The following is a 20,170-nucleotide window of genomic DNA, read 5'->3' on the forward strand; positions in this document are numbered from 1 at the left end:
CCTGCATATATACGTTGGCGACCTCCACTGCAGACAATTAATTTTTCTTTTATAAAACTTTGTATAATTTACAATTTATTGAGTACCTTTTAACCTTTTACAGTATACAAATGACATTTTACATCTGCTGAATCATTGAAGTCTAGGCTGACATATGGGTACAACACAACTTTGAAACTAGGGAAGGTAGGGTATCTCCAGACCCAGGTATATTCAGAATTTCCATGTGGTGTCACCTCAAAAACAATGGATCAAATAAAGACACCTGCTCTGCCAATGCTCAGTGCAATCCTTGGCTTCTTATTCTGTCCAGCGTGCTTTTGCTTTGGAGCTTGTATCTCGTTGAAACAGTGTTCATTAAATTTAATACATTTCATTCATTAAGTTAGTTAATTTATTCCCAGCGTCACAGTCTCTTCTAGTGGTCCGCATCCAATAGAACAAGCGGGATCACAATTATGTGTAACAATACTACATTTTTTTCTTCTCAATCATCAAAGGGTCAAAAGTTTAACTTCAAAGGGCAGTAGGGGCATGCAGAACAATATTTGCATATAAACACTGTTTGTAACCAACATTACACATCTGACAAATTGCTGAGCAGGGAACAACTATTCGTCATTCACTACTATTTAACAAATTAATGTGCCAAAGTGTCAAGAAACTGATTTAACATCTCAGAAAATTTGGGAGTGAAATTCCCTGGTGAAGCTGAACACAATTGCAGGAGACTTGAAAAACAAGTCCCTTTACAAACGATCGTGAAGAAATGATCATTCACAGATACCAATCCCAACCTCAAACCACTTCTAAATTTTTATTTAGCATAAAAACAAAAAACCCACACATCACATCTCCCCCTTCCCTGTAAACCCACACTAGCACTTTTCCACATTAGCACTTGTCCTCAGTGTTTCCGAGGATACACAAAGACATATTCAGAGCAACGACTCGTACTTCTGCCAAATGCCAACCACCAATACATAAACGTTTTCCCCATACTCAATTTAATAAGTAGTATTAAATCTCATCAACCATCTCTCCACACAAACCATCCCCTCCAAACCCACGACAACCCCCCTCGCCCCCCCCCCCTTCCCACCCCCGCACTCCTCTCTCCAGGCAATTAGCTAGCCCGCTCAGCTCCAGGGCCCTTCACTGGACAAACGACCCTCAAAAGGAGGTCTTTGTCAGCTTGATTATCTGCGAGATTACAGACGCCATGACTGCGACAAAATCAGTGAAGACGGCGTGGAAAACAAAAAAAAAAAAAGAAAAAATAAAGAAGCTCAAACATTTCATAGTTCAGTGAAGAGAGCTTGGCTCCTCTGACATTCACTAGCGTTGGCGCTACAGGAAGAGGACTGGCGAACGCGGAGAGAGAGAGAGAATAGTTTAAATCCGTTTAGGACAAGAAAGCAATACAATTAAATAAATTAAAAAACAAACATCTTACAGAAGCCCTTGTATTGTGTCCACTTTGGGTGTTTATTTAATTTCTCTTTTACTTGTTTAGATTTTTTTTTTCTTCTAAAACTTTCGCTGAAGAGGACAGTAAGACTGTTGCAAAAGCGATCCAAACTTTGCAGGAAAAAAGCGATTTGCATGTGTGTGTATGGTGTGCGTATGCATGTGGACGTGCGTGCGTGTGTGTGTGTGGTGGATTACTGAATGAATGTATGGTGTGTGTGGTTCAGTAGTTATAATCTTCAGTTTCTGATGTTATGACATGGTGTATGTGTGTATCGCAGTAGTGACAAGGTCCATTTGCTGATGTCCAGGATGGAACATATAATACCTTCATTTGATGCTTGTGTGTGTGTGGAACAGTAATGAATGGGTTCACATGCTGATGTACAGTATAGAAGATATAATGGCATCATTGTGTGTGTGTGTGTGTGTGTGTGTGGGTATTTGGTGTGTGTGGTACAGTAGTAATAGCGTTCAGTTGCTAATATATGGCATGATGAATGTCAGTACGGTGTGTATAATACAAGAGTGACTCGGTTCACTTGCTGATGTACAGGATGGAAGATACAATGGCTTTAGCTCCATGCGAGGAAGGGGAAGGGGGCAGCCCTCCCCCCACCCTGCCAACAGCAGCAGTGCAGGTCAAAGGTCAAAGTCAAAGGTCAAAATTAAAAATGGGCGGTGGGGTTCTCTTCCCTGAAGAGGAAAGTCCATCATTCCATTATCCAGGTGCTAAGTGCACGGCGTGGCCTCCCGATTTGGCTGTGGCAAGAGGACATCACTGCAGCACCAGGCCGACCTGAGGGCGACATCAGCAGCAAGCAGGCGCTCGGTTAGCCTGGCTCAACACTTCCATTAATTTGCATGCAAACGCCTCAGTCACCCTTCTGCAAGGGGCTCGATGTTCAGCACAGAAACAGGTCTTTACTGCCCAGCAGAGAGTTGGCCATACATTCACCATGCAATTTTCCTGAAATAATGTATTTATTACACACTACGTAACACAATGCTTAAACTAAGTGTGTTCTATATATTCCGTTTTCTGTCACTAAAGTGAGGTGTGTTGACAGTGCAGATTCAGGCTTGGATACATTGAAATGCATCAATTACTAGTACATTTTTTTCATTTCGAACCATCAAAGGGTTTTGTGATTAAGGCTGCGCTGGCTGCATTTGCCCCTCAGGGCACCAGTTGATCGGCGCTGGTTTAAAGTATCTCCCCAAATGAATGTTTTAACTGAAAGCTAGAACACTAAGTTCTAGACCACAGCTGCCGACCACAACAAGTGTACATTTTCCAGAGGGTGTTGAGACTATATATGTGATCCTTGCCAGGCCTTACGTATAAAGGAGGGGATTTTTGTGTACATGGTAGTATTCAAAACTACAATTTCTGCATGGTGAAACCAAAATGTATGAAAAAACCCTAATTAAAGCTGATAATCTGCATTTGAACCACAGGTAAATTGCTTGATTACAAATCTAAAATAGTGGAGTACAGAGCTAATTCAAGGAAAAATATGACCGCATATCCAAACAATATGTTAGGCACTGAATATTTCTGCACATATTCACAAAAAATTTTTGGGGATGTGATGGTGGGGGGGGGGGCAAAGGCCCTCATATACTGCACCTTCTCCGGGTTCATGCTGGGGCACTTCCAATTGTACAGGTAATACTGCAGATTCCCGTCCCCAATGCCAAACTTCAGCTTCTCCAGGAACGTCTTGTTCTCCATCAGGTCTAGTGCATTGAAGACGTCGAACCCTTTCTGAACGCATAAAACAAGAGAGAAAGAGAGAAAGGGGTGAGGAGAAGCAAGCCTAACTGAGTTCTTGCCAAAACCGTGGACCTGCTCTGGACAACATACCCAACGAGCCACAGAAAACGTGTTCACCAAAACCAACTCAAGCCCCTTTTTCCACTGCACAAAACCATCCGGAACCATCCGCACCCAGGATCTGAAACCTCAGTAGTTCCTGGAACACGTTCCAGTTTCTTTTTCCACTGAACTTAGTGAACCGTGATTAGTATTGGGGAAGAAATGATGAAAAAAAGAAAACCCTTGTTTTACACGGTTTAACCATCCCTTGCATGGTATTTTGAGAAATTCTCTCTGGACTGTAAATCACTTCGTATATCACGCTCCGCTACTGTTTTCGAACACGAGGGTGAAACGGAGAGTGCAGGGAGCCTCACAGGCAGGTTCGGCAACATTCCACACACGAAGCGCGGATAACGAGCTTAGCAGCGTTTTCGGAATAATTACGCAGCAACCTTGAATCGGAAGCACCAATATCGCAGATTTTACATAAGCTAACACCCATGGGTTTACTTCTTATTTCTTACAGTTCTACAGCTGTTGTTATTACTGACATATCTAATGCAGCACAGTATGTGTCAAATGTGTCAAACGTTATGCTAGCTATGAATAAGTCCCTGCGCACCGCATTCATTCTTGTACTAGCCTACCTGCCAAAACACCGTCCGACTTACAGAATGATTACAAATAATAGCCGAGTTTTCTCTCTCCACTATCGTTTCGTGATTTAGTGGCCATTGGAACAAAATGTAACAAAAATGCTGGTATGCCCATGTTATACAATCATGTTTTACCTTCGCTGGAATAATATTTTAAGCAGCCATAGCATGTCTAAATAAATTATTTCAGTGTATTCTGTGTATAGCTTGTTGTCACGAGTCATAGTTTGACCTAACATCACTCTGTGACCCAGCCTATGCTTACCGAGTGAACTGGACGTAATGAGTTCATGGCTATGAACAACTGTCACATAATGTGTATTGTACCTTCTCGGACCTGTGTTTTGTAGTTGTTCCAATGAACTTCCGTACGCACTTATCGTACGTCGCTTCAGATAAAAGCGCCCGCCAAATGAATGCAATGTAATGCAATACACGTGAAAACGCACTGTATCCGCTACGAACGAGCCTGTCGTTTTCCCATCAAAGCTCCTTTCGCCTTTAGCACCACGTAGCCCATGCTAATTCTGCAGAAGTTTAGTCATTCACGGCGTGCCGACAGCCAGCTCTCGAGCACAAGACAGCTCTTTGTCTCAATTACTGGACTCGGCTCACGACCTTGCCACTGGTCGCATTTATTTTCTTGTCCGTAAAAGCGACAGATGACTCAGTTTATTGTGTCAAACGTTTAGTATAAGGCGGATGACTGCTGGGAAACAGAAACTGTCGCTGCTTTCGTTTTCCATAAAATGGAAGAAAATGAGCAAAGCAAAGCAGCCTACAGATACCCTGCTAAATACAAAAGCAAAGAACGGATGGTCCATGCAACCATGCAAATTATGCTTCACAGCAAATAGCCTTTTGATATTTTTTTTCGCTGGATGACAGTTAGCTTGCGCAGAAGGACATAGTAGGATAGCATGTGTGAATTCTACAGCATTCACAGTCAGCTATATCTACAGTCAGTCAGCTATTTAGTCGTTACATCCATTTTATGCTCCCTTACCAATCTGTGAAACAGAACATCTGGTAGACATAAACTTTTTTCTTTCTTCCCACCAAAAATGGAACCCATTTCTACATATTTGCTAAAATACTATGAGTATATCCAAAACATAAGGGCTGTAGATGTCTTAACATGAAAAGATTATTCTACGGGCAATTTTGAGTAAGTGTAGCTGACAGTCCGGAGATAATCTACTCGATCAATTTCTTGTCAGTCCACTTAGAGCTAATTCTCGTCAGTGCCTTGTTACAATGTAAGATTAGCCTGATCTAATTTATACCATCTCCTGTGATTAGCTTATTATCGATTGTTCAGTCTTGTTACATTGAGGATGTTCTGCTTAACAATGGCCTACTGGTTTGGTTTAATATTAGCCTGTCAGCTAAATGAGTACAGGCAACGTAATTTTCCTCTGCACCAACAAAGATCAAATGCAATGACAGAACCTGCTCAACGTGCAAATCAAAGAGAAAAATCATTTGCATTGCTGTTCATTTGAGTGTAACCTAACCTCCCTCAAACTGCAAATTCACCCCCCCCCCCTCCCCACCCCCACCCCCTTTTTTCCCCCAGGACACACGGTGTTGTGGGTAACGGTTAATATTTGGGTGACGCGACGTGGCGGCTTTTTGTTCTTTGGCATACGCCCCGTATCGCGTTTGGTCCGGGAGCTTGAAACGTCCGGGTGTTATCGCTTTGGGATTCTGGAACGTTCCGGTCTCACCGATTTGGCCAGGATGAGGGCGTCGCCCATCAGGTCCAGCAGGGGCGTGGTCGTGTGCACGTTGTAGAAGGAGTACGCTGCCTTCAGGCTGCGGTGCACCGGGTGGTTCATGATGGTGGAGGGCAGGGTGTAGAAGCTCAGGACGTCCGTCACCACGCCCTCCTGGTTCTGTAGCAGAAACAGCACGGTTACTGTGATAAGCATGATAACAGCACACTGGATAACCAGCACAGTTACTCTGATTGACACACTATGATATCAGCACACTAGATAACCAGTACAGTTACTCTGATTAACACACTATGACATCAGAACTCTGGGTATCAAATAACAAAACTTATCAGTATCGGATTGGTATCAGCAGATACTGAATGTACAGTACTCGGATCGGATCGGGAGACAAAAAACTTGGAGTGAGCACCCCTAATCAACACAACGTGACATCAGCACTGTCTACCATCACAGTTGCACTGATGAACACACTAATCCATGCATGAGCCTCCAGTGGTGTAGACATCAAAAGACAGCCCAGTTGTGTGAGACTGTGGTGCAGTGTTGCTAGGCGCCGCTGTTGACGGACAGCTGACCCACCTCCACCAGGAAGGTGTCGATGATGTTTTCCCTGGGCAGCAGCCAGTGCTCCACCTCCTCCGGACTCAGCACGGGCGTCAGGTGGAACAGCCGCAGGTACTCCCCCAGGAGCCTGTGCACCGCCCCCACGTCCTTCTGGGTCATCGGCCGCAGGCCTGCCGTTTTGGGGGCCTGGGTGGGGGGGCGGACACCGTCAGAGTGGCAGAAAGAGAGAAATTATTAGAACAGAAATCTAGCACAGCACAAAAACACAGCCAGAGCACAGCTATGGCCCTTCGCAGCTTCCTGCGTGTATGAGCGCATTTACCCTACAGTCCCCACACCCACTGTCACCACAACAGGCTTGATTTCCGCAGGCTCCGGTCCTGTTATTCACCACGGTTGGGTAATTATAATAAAGGAAAATTTGAGCGGTTTGGGGAGATCTGTCGGTATGTAAGAAGCTCTTTGCTATATTTCGCTAAATCTCGCTAAATCAGTTGTGTCATTCCGTGTGTTGATGCAGTACCGTATTTGCAATTCAGAACAGAACCGTGCCACTTTCTGTCCTGTTCATCAAAAAAAACAATGCTTCCCAATATTATTTTATTAATTCAGAATAAAAGTTTTCGTCTGAACTCGGTCGCACGCTGCGGATTAGAGATCACCGTTGACCGCGTACGCGTGCTGATTTTTTAAATAGACGCACTCGGCAGTCGCGTGCGCAAAACGCGCAATCAAATTCTCTGTAAACCAAGCACAGCCAAAATAACGGTCATGTCTCCCATACCGACCGTGACTCCTACATAGTAACAGCACAGAAAAAAATAAGAGGCCACGGATCCTGCTTTGCACGCGAAGAAATCTATGCTTAACCGATAACAGAGAAGAGTCCAAACAGTTCATGTTAACTGGATTAATATAGACTGAAGTTAGATAATATTTGCTTAGTCCCGTTTATGAGTCACAGAGGTAAGGCTACGTGCCATCTGTCACTGCTAGGACACTCCTGCCTTTCGTTGCGTTAAAGCAAAGTCCATGCGTAAAAAAAGTTTCATTTTTTGTGTAAATACTGCAAATTTTCAAGTAAATACTCTCATCAGCGTATTTGAAAACATTTGAAGGCAGAACACACGTGGCACGCCCTTAAGTCATTTTTCTTTTTTTATGGGGTTTTTGTCCATGTGGTCTAACCGAGCAGAAGGATTTCACAAGTTAACACAGGTGTCTCATAACTCTAAAGACAGCTTTAGTAGGTTCCATGGTGTTTGAAAGGGCACTCACTAAAACACAAGACAGCAGACTACAATGTTACACGCCACCAGGGGGCGCCAGTGCACTGACCTCGGGCAGCCGGTACAGTTTCATGGTCCGTTGCATAGTCATGTTCCTGCTTAGGTGCGAAAACTTCACCTCGATTAACTTGCGCGGGTTCAGAGATCGGTGCCAGTACCTGTCGACACAGACAACGCCAGTTTCCACTCAGCGAAATCAAAGTGTGCCAGTCCAAACTTGTGTGTGCGCGTGGGCGCAATGCGCTTACAGGTGAAGTGTGTGTCATTGCACAACTGCGTGTGTAAGGAGGATCAGTGTGCGCGAGGGTCTGTGTGAGTGACTAACAACACACCTGCAGGTGCAGCTGTGTGTGTGTGTGAGCTTGGGTGCGTGTGAGAATGCCTGTGTGAGAATGTGTAGTGTAGCATAGTGGGCAAGGAACTGGGCTTGTAACCCGAAAGGTCACAGGTTTGATTCCTGGGTAGGATGCTGTCGTTGTACTCTTGAGCAGGGTACTTAACCTGCATTGCTTCAATGTAAATATATATATATATATATATATATATATATATATATATATATATAAATACATATATATCCAGCTGTATAAATGGATGCAATGTAAATGCTGTGTAAAAAGTTGTGTAAGTCGCTCTGGATAAGAGCGTCTGCCTAATGCCTGTAATGTAATGCGTAAGAATTAGAAAGAGAGACAGAGAGAGATTACACACTGCTGTGTACCTGAGGGGCAGCGTGACACACACCTGCAAGTGCCGACGGGTTTGGGCAGGACCACGCCCGCGGTGTAAACCGCCTGGAAGATGCCCTCCAGGTTGACCCGCCGGGTGATTTCCCGGATCAGGACTGGGGCCACGCGCTTGGAGCGCAGCTTCTTGTGCACGCACAGGAAGTTTATCTCCACCATCTTCTTCTCTCTGTACGGGAGAGCAGGGCAACAGCGTTAGACACGACTGACTCTGTATGGGAGAGCAGGGCAACAGCGTTAGATACGACTGACTCTGTATGGGAGAGCAGGGGCACAGCGTTAGACACGACTGACTCTGTATGGGAGAGCAGGGGCACAGCGTTAGATACGACTGACTCTGTATGGGAGAGCAGGGCAACAGCGTTGGATAAGACTGACTCTGTGTGGGAGAGCAGGGCAACAGCGTTAGACACGACTGACTCTGTATGGGAGAGCAGGGCAACAGCGTTGGATAAGACTGACTCTGTGTGGGAGAGCAGGGCAACAGTGTTGGATACGGGGACATTAAATAGTGTTTGGCATCTAGAATAAAACTCTGAATTATCCTTTTGCTGAAATTGAACATAAATTTTGTGTTTATTCTCATGTTCATCACAGTCAACAGTCCATTTTTACAGCAAGTCGTCCTTGAACTGCGCAGACAGGGGAAGATTACAGTAAAATCCGAGTCATGACCGAGGCGACCACACGGCTCAAGAGTTTATCGCCAAACTGTAAACCCGAAGCTGAAAAAATGAATTACTCTCCCGTGAGACAACACACACAAGCTGGCCGCTAAAACGCTATCACTCAGTTTTAGTACTGGCACGCAACACAAACCAACAAAGGGCTCCAGCAGCAGACAGACAAGGCATTCCCCAAGTGTAAGAGTATGTAAGACACGCAGAGCCATACTGACATGTCATACATGCAAGAGTGTGTAAGAGAGGTAAGGAAGTGTCATAGATGTAAGTGTGTGTAAGAGCGGTACTGACGTGTCATAAATGTAAGAGTGTGTAAGAGAGGTAAAGACGTGTCATAAATGTAAGAGTGTGTAAGAGAGGTAAGGACGTGTCATAGATGTAAGAGTGTGTAAGAGAGGTAAGGACGTGTCATAGATGTAAGAGCGTGTAAGGGCGGTACTGACGTGTCATAGATGTAAGAGTGTGTAAGAGCGGTACTGACGTGTCATAGATGTAAGAGTGTGTAAGAGCGGTACTGACGTGTCATAGATGCGGATGTTGGCAGGGATGGCGCTGATGAAGCCCACCAGTTTCTTGTTGGAGTTCACACGCACACCACAGTGCCACTGCGGCAGCCAGCCTGGGGGGCGCAGAGCCCTGGGGGGGGGGGGGGGGGGGGAGAGGGGACATACATATCACATATACTAATAATAATAATAATAATGATGTATAGCACCTATTGTACACAGAGTACATTCAAACGACCATAAGAATACCACATTACAGTAGTCTAGTCTGCTTGTAATAAATACATGTGCAACCTTTTCTGCTTTGGGAGCAGATAATAGTAGTCGCACTTTCTCGCTGTTTCTCAGAAGGTAAGAGACACCCTTAAAAAAAGTGTTATAACAATTACCCATGTGCAAATCTTTTTGAGATTTGCTTTTCAGATTTAACACGGTCAACTTATTGTCCATGTCCAGTCTGGGCTTTGGAGCCAATAATAAGGATCCCAGTCTTATCCTCATTTAATGTTAAAAGGATGTAGGATTTAACACCTAACAGATAGTTCACAAGAGTGTTCAGACCGGGGTCCTCATTACTGTTCACGGAGAGGCAGAGTTGCATGTCATCACTATATAAGTGGAAGGACAGGTTTTGCTTGCGGCAGTCTTGAAGTTGGAATGTAAATTGAGGACAGGTGAGGGCACAAGATGGAGCCTTGGGGAACACCACAGCAAATAGGAACATGACTGGATGAGGACTCCCCAAAAGACACATAAAACTGCCTGTCGGGTAAGTACGACTCTAACCAGGGTAAAATAGCATGCACAACCCCAACCCAGTCTCTTAGGTCAATTAGAATGGCATGATTAACTGTATCAAAGGCTGAACTTCAGTCAAATAATACCAAGATAGAGCACTTTCCAGCATCTGCATTCATTAAGAGGTCGTTGGTCACTTTACGTTCAGCCGTTTTAGTGCTTCTAAAACCTGATTCTTGGGAGCTCATAAAAGTAAAAGTAAATATAGGTTTATATAATCCAAGCACAGCACTGATTGAAGGAGTGATCACTACACCTAGTGTTGAGGATGAGATCCGAGTTCCAACGTTAGCAAATTTGTAATTAAAAATAAGAGAAACTTTGTTCCGGAGAGGAGTGCAAATTCACATTGGAGGGAGGATTAACAACCCGGTAAATTGTTTTGAACCTGATCAATTGTTTGGAACCAAGACATTCTAAAAATAGTACAACTTTAGAGTCAAAGGCTTTTCATGTTTTTGTTTTATCTGAGCTTTCACTAGGAAGCCAACTTTTATTAAAAGGCTCTTTGAAGATGCACTCAGAATACGCTGAGAATATGTAGATCATCAGGAACACTTTTCAAGATGGCAGACATATTCTTGAGAAAGATCGGTCCAGTGAGAACGCCAATTCATATACAATGCCTTGCAAACACATACGGTATAGACCTTGATCAATTCTCACATTTTAGCAAATTACAAATGATACATTGAAGTTCTGTTCTGTGTGATATTTTATTTAAAAACAATAAAACTCAAAAGTCATTATTTTAAGTTGACATTGGTTTTAAAAAGTATTTTAAAAGGAAATATGCCGTTTGCATAAAACAAGTTCTCAGGAAGCTCACATAGAAGTGGAACATGGAAGTTTACATAGATGAAAATTAGCCCTAATGAGGGTACAATTGCCTTACCACTGGCCTCTGCCTGTGAACAAAGTAACTGTCATTTTCAAGATTTGTTTAAGGACCATTGGTCGGGCTGAGAATCGGAAGGACAAGTGAGAAAAAGAAGACTAAACAGCATTCTATGGAAATTAGAGATAAAAAAATAATACAAACACATAAAATTGGAAAACTGGAAAAAGCAGTTTCCAGAGTCCATCCACAAGAAGACTTGTGAGGGATGGCATGGAGAGGCCAACAATCACTTTGAGGGTGTAGAGGGGAGTCAAACTGGGACCCAGAAAAGGCTGGCATTTGAATGAGCCTGGGGGCTGGGACTCATCCTGTACTTCAAAGGACCCGAGAGCCTTGTGATAAAACAATAGGTTACTCGGACTCCCTCTGGATGAGCAGGCCGTTGGCTCTCTGGAATGTTAAGCCGCGTTTCCACCAAAAGTCCCAGGAACTACTTTTCAAGGAACTAAAAGGTTCCTTCAGCCCATGGTTGTCTGCGTTTCCACCGCGGTCTAAAGTCCCGCGAAGATTAGGCAAATTAGCCCACTGACGTATGAAAAAGCGACGTTGTCGTCGGTCCATCTGTCCTATGATTTCTTCTGTAACCCCATACTACCACCAAAGTGGCCTACATTATTTTCTAATAACCGTGACAGCCCAGAGGGGTTTATTCCACTTATATACAACGGGTTACCGACAATGATTATATATGGTTACTTTTGTATTTATTGATTTTTATCGATTTTATCGATCACCTGGAATTGAAATATTTTTCTGCAGCCGTTTGGGCATATTTTACCGTTGTCAAGCAAAACTGTTGTTGGTAGTTGAACTTGGACCGTTGTTATGCAACAAATAGGATATAACAGGCCAATAGTCAGAGTGTAACTGTTTTATATATCCTCTCAAACACATTCATTATGTTTTTATACGAACATTCGCTTTCATGTCTTGACATCCGAAGCGACAGTGCATTCACATTTCCAATATAACTGGCAACAACATCGTCAATCGCAAAATTACAAGAATAGAACGAAAACTCGGACTCGCGTGAAAATTTAAATTAGTAGTGGTACAGCCACCGTTTGCTTTCCTTCCAAGTTACTGCTAGCCGAGCAGCGAAGTGTGCCCTCCAGATTTTTAAACATGGCAGCTGAAAATAAACACAAAAAAATGCTGCGGAGTACTCGATCAATCAGAAATGTTCAGCGCTGCAAGCTCCACCCAAAAGATTCCTGTACTTTCGGAAAGTACTACCCCCCGAGCAGGAACGTTTTTGGGGGTAAAATAAAGCCCCCGGAACTAAATTTAGACTCTAGTTCCTGCGGTGGAAACGTGGCTTTTCCCTCTGGACAAGACTGAGATAAGGGGAACTGGACTATTTGTCTATGGTTGTGTGAGCAGGCCGTTGGCTCTCTGGAATGTTGCCATCTGGACAAGACTAAGATAAGGGGAACTAGTCTCTTTGTCTATGGTTGTGGGTGTGTGTGTTTTGGGGCCATTAAGGGTGAAAAGATCATCAGGCCTCTGGCAAAATGGTGGGGCAACTGCTCTTGACAGTACCACAGTGCCCTTATGTGGGCCCCTCTATCATTACACTTTTTATTTCTTTTCTGGATCAGGACTCTAAACCGTCTGTTTATAATATTGACAAACCCCGTAAAACCTTACAAACCATGCACGTTTTCATTATATTGCTGTATTATGCCTTATGTAGTAATAACATGGATTGCATGTAAAATGGTTCAACAAAAGGGTATTTTCATGACAACTGCACCATAATATTACATCCCCTTGACATGTTTGGAATGGACGTATTCAGGGAAATTCCAAAAATTAAATGAAATATATTTCATACCAAATAAAATTTAATAAAACATAGTTTCAGAAACTCAGGGAAAAACTATCACAATGGAATGTCCTCTCTGGTAATCATCTCCTTTTCCCAATCTCCCCACTAATTGTTTTGACAACAGCCTCCAAACGGTGGGGGTCTAAATTCCAGATTTTATCATTCGTCCAGGTTAATTTATGGCAATGCCGCCTAGATCAAACGCGGGATTTGGCTTAAAAGGAAGGGAGACAATCCTGTCGAGGAAGATCGTAATCGACTTCCCACACTGCGCATACTCTGTGTTCCGTGTGTAGCTGAACAGGCTGGGTAAGAACTTTTTACTCTGTATATATGTTCAAGAAGTTTCGTATTTTAGAATTGATTGTGAATTCTAAGCTAATGACCTACCTGCCTGTTAATAAATTCTTCTTATTTTTAACTTGCGTGGTCTTCATGACTCTAATCCATTTTATACTCTTTTCAGCCGAAATTCTGATTAAATACTTAGGGGGACAATTCTGACTAAGACCTACTGATCAGGGGTCTAGTACAGCGAAAGTCTTTAGTGAGGTCCTCAAGTTAGATAGGCGACCACGATCTGCCCGCTAACGGGATTTGTGTTGTATTGGTTCTGGAGTTTTTGGCCCTTGGGCGTTATACGTCGGTTCTTGTCAAATTTTCCTTAAGGAGCCCGATAAATGCGCACTGTCCTGGGCTCATAACTGTCTATGCAAAAATGAATGCATGTATTATGGTGGTCAGCTTCACCGAACTGAGATTTAGCAATATTGCTAATCCCGTGATCATATATTGAGGAATGATGGCACAAGATAGAGTCGAGTGTAACCACTCCAAGCTCCACGTATAGTTAAAACCAAATTTTAAATTCTAAGTTTATTTGGAGTCAGATAATTACGAGAGTAAACCCTAGTAACCGTTACGCTTACTTGCTGTGGTCATGGATATATTTGATGTGTTGTTCCGCTCATTTGTGAGTATTCTGATGCTCCCAGTCCGGCGACAAGTCAGATATATCTCTGATGACAACATAGCCCCGTTTGTGAACGGAGAGTAATAAGAATGTTACTGGTCCGTTTCAGGCCAGTCTTAAGCGGATATGAAGCGGCGCATTCATATCTGACCCGTGGCGACGGATCCAGTGCATTCTTAAGTATAATTGTGCCCTGTTCTTACGAACAGAGGAAAAATAAATAACATCTCTGGTTTTGACTCACACCAGCCAAGGGAAAATACGCGGTGCCTTCCCCTCCAGCTACAAACCCTCATTGGTCTAGCTGTGAGGTGTTTACAAGGGAGGTCCAGTTCAGTGGCAGAGAGTGGAGTAAACCAGTCAACAATACTAAGGCCTTAGCATTAAACTGGCCTGCAGGTGACAAGAAAGAAACCATCACTGATAAAGAGCCATTACTGATAGTGATCCCAGCTAAGACGTGGGAAAAGGTTTTGTGGTAAAATGAGACCAGGACAGAGCTTTTTGGCCAAAGTTCAAAACGCTACGAGTGGCTCAAACCTGATCACTGCTCAGGAAACCCTACCCTATCAGAAAAGCGTGACAGCGTGATGCTTTTCATCAGCAGGGACTGGGCATCGAGTGAAAACTGAAAGGGAGACTGAATGAAGCAAAACACAGGGCGGCACTGCAGGAGAACCTGCTTCAGCTTGCGAAAGAACTGGAGCTTTGGGAGAAAGCTGAACTCTCAGCAGGACAGTGATCCCAAATACAAGGCCAAAGCAACACTGGAGCAGTTCAAGAACGAAAAGGCGAATATATTCTACAGCTGCCCAGTCCTCAACCAGACTCAACAACTTGGAGAAAATCTGCCAAGAAGAAGGGCAAAATCACTCCCAAACAATGTGCAACTCTGGTAGATACCGATCCTGAAAATGTTAGTGGTTCTTGCAGCAAAGGGGGGCTACCAAATATTAATTACTAATGCAAACAGCATATTTCACTTTTTTATTTCCCTTAAAATATCTGCTGACAAATAACTAATTTTGATTTGGAACATTTCCTGTTAGAGCACAAGAGTTTCCTGTAAAAATACTAATAGAAAAGTATGTGTAGCGCATCATTTATAATTCAACAAAAATTTGCATAAAACCAGACAAAGCTAATCTCAAGAAATGAGTTCACGTTTATCAGGTATTCAAAATGTGCATACATTCATGAGGTTTCACCGGTGTACTGTATGAGCTAATCAAATTCCACTGGCTGACAGGCCACACACTGGCCACGCCCCGACTGCAGCCGGGGCGGCACTCACCACAACAGGAACTCGGGGGAGTAGTCAAAGCGGAACATGTTGTCGTCGTCCTCCACATAGTTTTCATTTAGAAGGGTGTACAGCTCTTTCAACTGCGAGGAAGAGATGGAGAACGTTTAAACGCTCAAGTCCACCTTAAACAATGAGACGGGGGGTGTTTTGAGTGACGGACGGGCGGAGGGCTCACCACGGCAGCGTCGCCCAAATCTAGGGCGTCCCAGGAGAAGCCATGGGGGAGGCTGTAGGGCTCCTCGCGAATGTTGGCTTTGTCCGGCTCTATGCAGCCATGCGACGTCACCATCTCCCCTGGAAAACAAAACCAGCCCAATCAGAGAGCGAAAGAACACGGGTAGGCCCAATCACAGAGCAAGAGAGCACAGATGGGCCAATCACAGAACGAGAGAACACAGTTAGTCCAATTGAAGAGCACAGTCCCTTTCTCATTAAAACTGATAGATTCAAATGTTACACAGAGCAGGTGTCCTCAACCTTACCCAGAAAGGGCCGGTGTGGGTGCCGACTTTCATTCCAACCAGTTACACACCTGATTCTACTAATCAATTACTAGAGTCTTGGCTAAGGACCTTGATTAGTAGAATCGGGTGTGTTTAGGACTTCATTGGGACGAAAGACTGCACCCAGAACGACCCTTTCTGGGAAAGATTGAGGACCCCTGCACAGAGCATCGTTCACTGTGTTCTTTGCTTGACCCATGGTGCGTTCCATACCTAGCTTGGGGACGGGCTGCGTGTCCCAGAACTGGTAGCTACGGCGAGTGGCCTCCTCGATGGTCTTGGCAGGGCCCTGGCCCACGGAGAAGAGCTCGATGGCCTTCTGGATCTCGTGCAGCTTGTCGGCCGGCAGAGAGTTCACCTGCGGAACGAGGACCGCGAGGCAGCCGGTCAGCGAAGGACAGCAGACCCCAAACGCACGCGAGGAGACGGGCAAAAGCACGCGGTGCGGGCGCGATGACACGCTCACACACGCGTGCGCTCCGACGTGCATGGACAGACAGAGAGCACTCGCCGGCGGGCACACACTTTAGCGTGCACGCGCACACACACACACACACACACTCCCTCCCTCCTGCGTACACCGCTATAGTACGGGAGCCCACAAGCGAAGCAGACCTTGGCCACTGAGTTCTGGGAAGAATCTGTGCCTCCGCTTTTATCCTTTTTCTTCTTCTGTCTCTTCTTTTTCTTCTTGGCACCGGAGTCATCGCCTGGGCTCTTGTCCCTTCAGAAAGAGGGCGAGAGACATTCTCAGCAGAGATATAGAAATTGGGGGGGTCAGTATCCATAACTGATATTTCTCCAGCCATACCGGCCAATAACAAAGCCTCCCAGTTTACACTACAGCACAAAAGTGTTCACCACTTGCCACTGGCTGGGGATAATCAAACTGCACTGACAACACAATGGGGTGGGGGGGGGGGGTGTTTCAGGGTGTGCCCCAAGTATTAATAGTGGAGGGGCTAAATTCACGAGCACCTCAACAAAATTATGAGAAAATACAATAAAATCTCAGACTCGGATCCTTTTTCAAGTTGCCGTAACAGCGCAGTTACGCAGCCTATACCGAGCGCACACCGGCTCCGTGCGTTTCCCTTAACTGCCAATCAAATATAGAAGGAAGAGAGAGAGAGAGAGAGAGAGAGAGAGAGAGAGAGAGAGCCAATCACGCCTGGTTCCCGTGGCTACAAAGTGCAGACCCCACCCACCCCGGTGGTGTCCGGGGTGAAAGAGGCCGCGTCCTTACAGAGGGACGCGGGCTAATCCCATTAGCGTCCGCGGATGGAGCGTGGCCACACTGAGCTGCGTTTGTATTGTAAGGTCAGACCAGATGGAGCATCATGTGACCCGCCCTCCCCCCCCCCCCAAAAAGGCAGGGGCACGGGGAAGTCAGCTTCCAGCACAGTGAAGAAGAACAGTAAACAAGGAAGTCATAACACTTCGACTGCTGTTCCGCATCCTTCCAAGCCATGTTCCTCTCTGGTCCCGCCCCATTTGACACCATGAGTGTGTTCCAGAGCACATTAGCACCCCTGTGTACACAGGCATCCATAACACATGGTGCAGGCCATCACAACTGTAGAGTGGACTGTATTTACATTTAGGCATTTAGTCTCTAATCACACCTCGCTCTTTTTTTTTTTTCTTTTACAGACAAGCCATTTATACGGCTCAGTATTTCCTGAAGTAATTCAAGATAAAAATTCAAGATCAAAGGTACAGTGGCTCTGGCCAACATGGGAGTTGAACTTGCAACCCTTAAGATACAAGCCAAGATCCACAACAGCAATGGTAACCTGCTGTCCACTCTGCAGTGACTGGCTGCAAGAAGAGCTCCAGGGTTGGGCCGAGACTTTCAATGAGTCAGGACTCTAGAAGTACAGCCAGCGTGTTGCATCCTGTCATTCACACAAGTCACACTAGGCTAGTAGGCTAGTTTGAACCAGCTTCGCTTAAATATGGGATAGCTGACAGTGTTATGCAGTGGGAGTGTGAATACCATCCCTGAAAACTGAATTGCGAAATGCCCCTGGTATTGTGACAGCCACCACTGACTTTTATGTGACACTTATAAAAGGTGACAATAAAAGAACACAATACTGTAGGAAGTATTTAATATACTTCCTTGCATTTAATTTGTTGTGCTTTTTGCGCAAGTGTAGACTTGCTGACTTGCGCTTGGTTGAGAAGGTTACGATCAAATTGAAGAAAACTAGTTAGGCCTAATCTTCTGAGAAGACCACACATGCCCTTAAACTGGACCCGGGGCAGATTTTACATGAATTCAATTTTTGTTGCCAGTTTTAAAATTACAATCCTGTAAAAAAAAAAAAAATCTAAACAAAGACAAAACTACACTGACAAATTCAGAAAGAAATGGTAGCCCCACGTAAACACTATATTAGACCCACACGTGAAAATGTCATGCTTGTAACTGCACATAAATTGTGGTTAGCTAAAGTTAGAGATGAATACTTTCACGATAAAATGCTAAATCATAAAATTAGGTTAGTGTTGAAAGGAAAAGTTAATAACAGCCCATATATTTATGCTATCAAAGCCAATGTGTTATGGTAAGAACTAAACATGCTAACTTCTGCGAATACACTCTAACTCGTTCTATTTAAGCAGTTTAGCTACTTAGACCAAATTGTCCCCTCGGGTAGTCCCTGTATGACCTTGAGTCGTTGACAGAACGCACTGACGAATAATGATGCTGTCTGAGCAAGGCCTTAGCCGCCCTAGTACATCTTTCTCTCGTCTTGAACACAAAGTCAAACAGCATTACCTGTTGTATGCTGCCGATAATAAAATTGCATGGCATACATTTCACAAACCGTTCAGATGAAAGACGAACCTTTCATGGCACTTATGTCGTTTAATGTTACCTTACAGTATAGGCTACCTATTCAGTATAACGTTAGCTAATGGAACACCAACCTAGTGGTGATAATTATGGTCTTAATTGTGGTCTTTTTATTTAAGACCATAATTTAAGTTAATTAGAGCTAACTTTAACTGCGCTTCGGCTAGTAAGTTAACGTCGTATCTAGCAGTACAAATGTGCAAAGCAACTTAGTCTACTGCAATGGCTAACATTTGAAATTAAACGGTTAGCCAGCAAATAACGGGTTCAACTACACTTCGTCTACATCAACCATCTAGCACTAGCTATAACTGTATGTGACCGCGTAAATAAATAACGGTGCATTGTTGTCTGGTCTCATTAGTTAGCGACATCAGTGAGTCATAGCATAGACCGGTTTTAGTCGTATGATTCATAGCTAACTGAAAGCCTCAGGCCACAGAATGTTATCGATAGCATAGCCTCGAAATCATCAGTGACATATAACGTGTTTGATAACGTAGGTAACATGAGCAGTGCAGATCGCTAGTTAGCTGAACTAGCTAACTTCTGGGGTTGGCCTGAAATAGGGGTTTCTCTGTTGTATTCTGTTGACAAGCTAATGACAAACTCTGTTTTGAAGCGCTCAAAATGAGAGAAATGTATTAATTATGCAACCACAGCTAACGTTAGCTGTGACGTTCCATACAAAGGATTTCGGCATTTAACAGAAGCTAGCGTTGCTATATTTTTCCTAGTTCCATCACCATATGGAAGCTAGCTAGGTTGGCTAACCCAGCCAGCCAGCTGTCATAGATTTTTGTCCTCTCCAAATCATTGTGCAGGATTCAACTCATGCATTAAAACGTTCAATAGCTATGCTACTCATGTCATGTCGCCAACAAGACAGTGCCATTGTACTCTATTTTTTCAGAAGCGTAAATTCCAAATTACACGCCTCGCGCATTTAATTACTTAAATCATGTTAGCCGATATTGAATCATTGAGGCTACAAAGCACCAAGACACACCCATATGAGGAACTGATAATACGATGGCCCAATCAGAAGCAAAAACAGGCTATCTATCAAGGCAACTCCCCAATGCAGTAACGCTAGGGGCGGGATTCCTTGGCATTAGGTTCCCTCAGCCCAGTTGTGCTTAAAAAAATTCCCAGTCAGTCGCGCCTGCGAAGATGAGAAATTTTCTTGAAAGGCGCCTCCGTCTTTACCCATCATCGAAGTGATGCTCCTCGTTTTCACAGTCGCTACAGTGAGCATGGTCCTCGTCTAGCTCTTCTTCTTTCTCCAGCTTCGGTGCTGTCTCATTCTCATCCGCCATCTTTAACCAGGAAGCCAAAAACGTAGAACGTGCTTGAACCATAGAGTTCAGTAGCCTGAACTAGTTCTGATTCTGAACTCTCCTTGCCTTGAAGTGTTTCGCACTGCATGCTAGACCATGTAGTCGTTTATGCGACACGTGGTTCATATCTCATTGGTTCCTTAGACTAATTATTTTCATGAAGCGGTCTTA

At 44.3% G+C, this 20,170-nt stretch overlaps 1 protein-coding gene across 1 annotated transcript; it reads right to left on the reverse strand.

Annotated features, from left to right (window-relative positions):
• Positions 1–792: 792 nt before the first annotated feature.
• LOC135244189 (glycylpeptide N-tetradecanoyltransferase 1-like) lies at positions 793–20,066 on the reverse strand. Its single transcript, XM_064316459.1, has 12 exons — positions 19,869–20,066; positions 16,409–16,517; positions 16,007–16,151; positions 15,466–15,584; positions 15,279–15,370; positions 9,495–9,611; positions 8,291–8,461; positions 7,596–7,704; positions 6,273–6,443; positions 5,682–5,849; positions 3,104–3,241; positions 793–2,269 (listed from the first exon to the last, which is right to left on the reverse strand). The coding sequence occupies exons 1-12, from the start codon at positions 20,018–20,020 to the stop codon at positions 2,249–2,251; spliced, it is 1,512 nt and encodes a 503-aa protein (XP_064172529.1). The 5' UTR covers positions 20,021–20,066; the 3' UTR covers positions 793–2,248.
• Between the last annotated feature and the right edge of the window lie 104 nt (positions 20,067–20,170).

The sequence above is a fragment of the Anguilla rostrata genome, chromosome 17 (assembly GCF_018555375.3).
Source record: "Anguilla rostrata isolate EN2019 chromosome 17, ASM1855537v3, whole genome shotgun sequence".
Lineage (NCBI taxonomy): Eukaryota > Metazoa > Chordata > Actinopteri > Anguilliformes > Anguillidae > Anguilla > Anguilla rostrata.

Bases quoted from the DNA above. Each gene is read 5' to 3' on its own strand.
- LOC135244189 (XM_064316459.1), bottom strand. From the start codon at position 20,020: ATGGTTCAAGCACGTTCTACGTTTTTGGCTTCCTGGTTAAAGATGGCG. The intron at 15,371-15,465 runs GTGAGCCCTCCG...TCTTCCTCGCAG, and splicing joins ATTTGGGCGACGCTGCCGTG to TTGAAAGAGCTGTACACCCT. The intron at 9,612-15,278 runs GTGAGTGCCGCC...CCCCCCCCCCAG, and splicing joins TCCCCCGAGTTCCTGTTGTG to GGCTCTGCGCCCCCCAGGCT.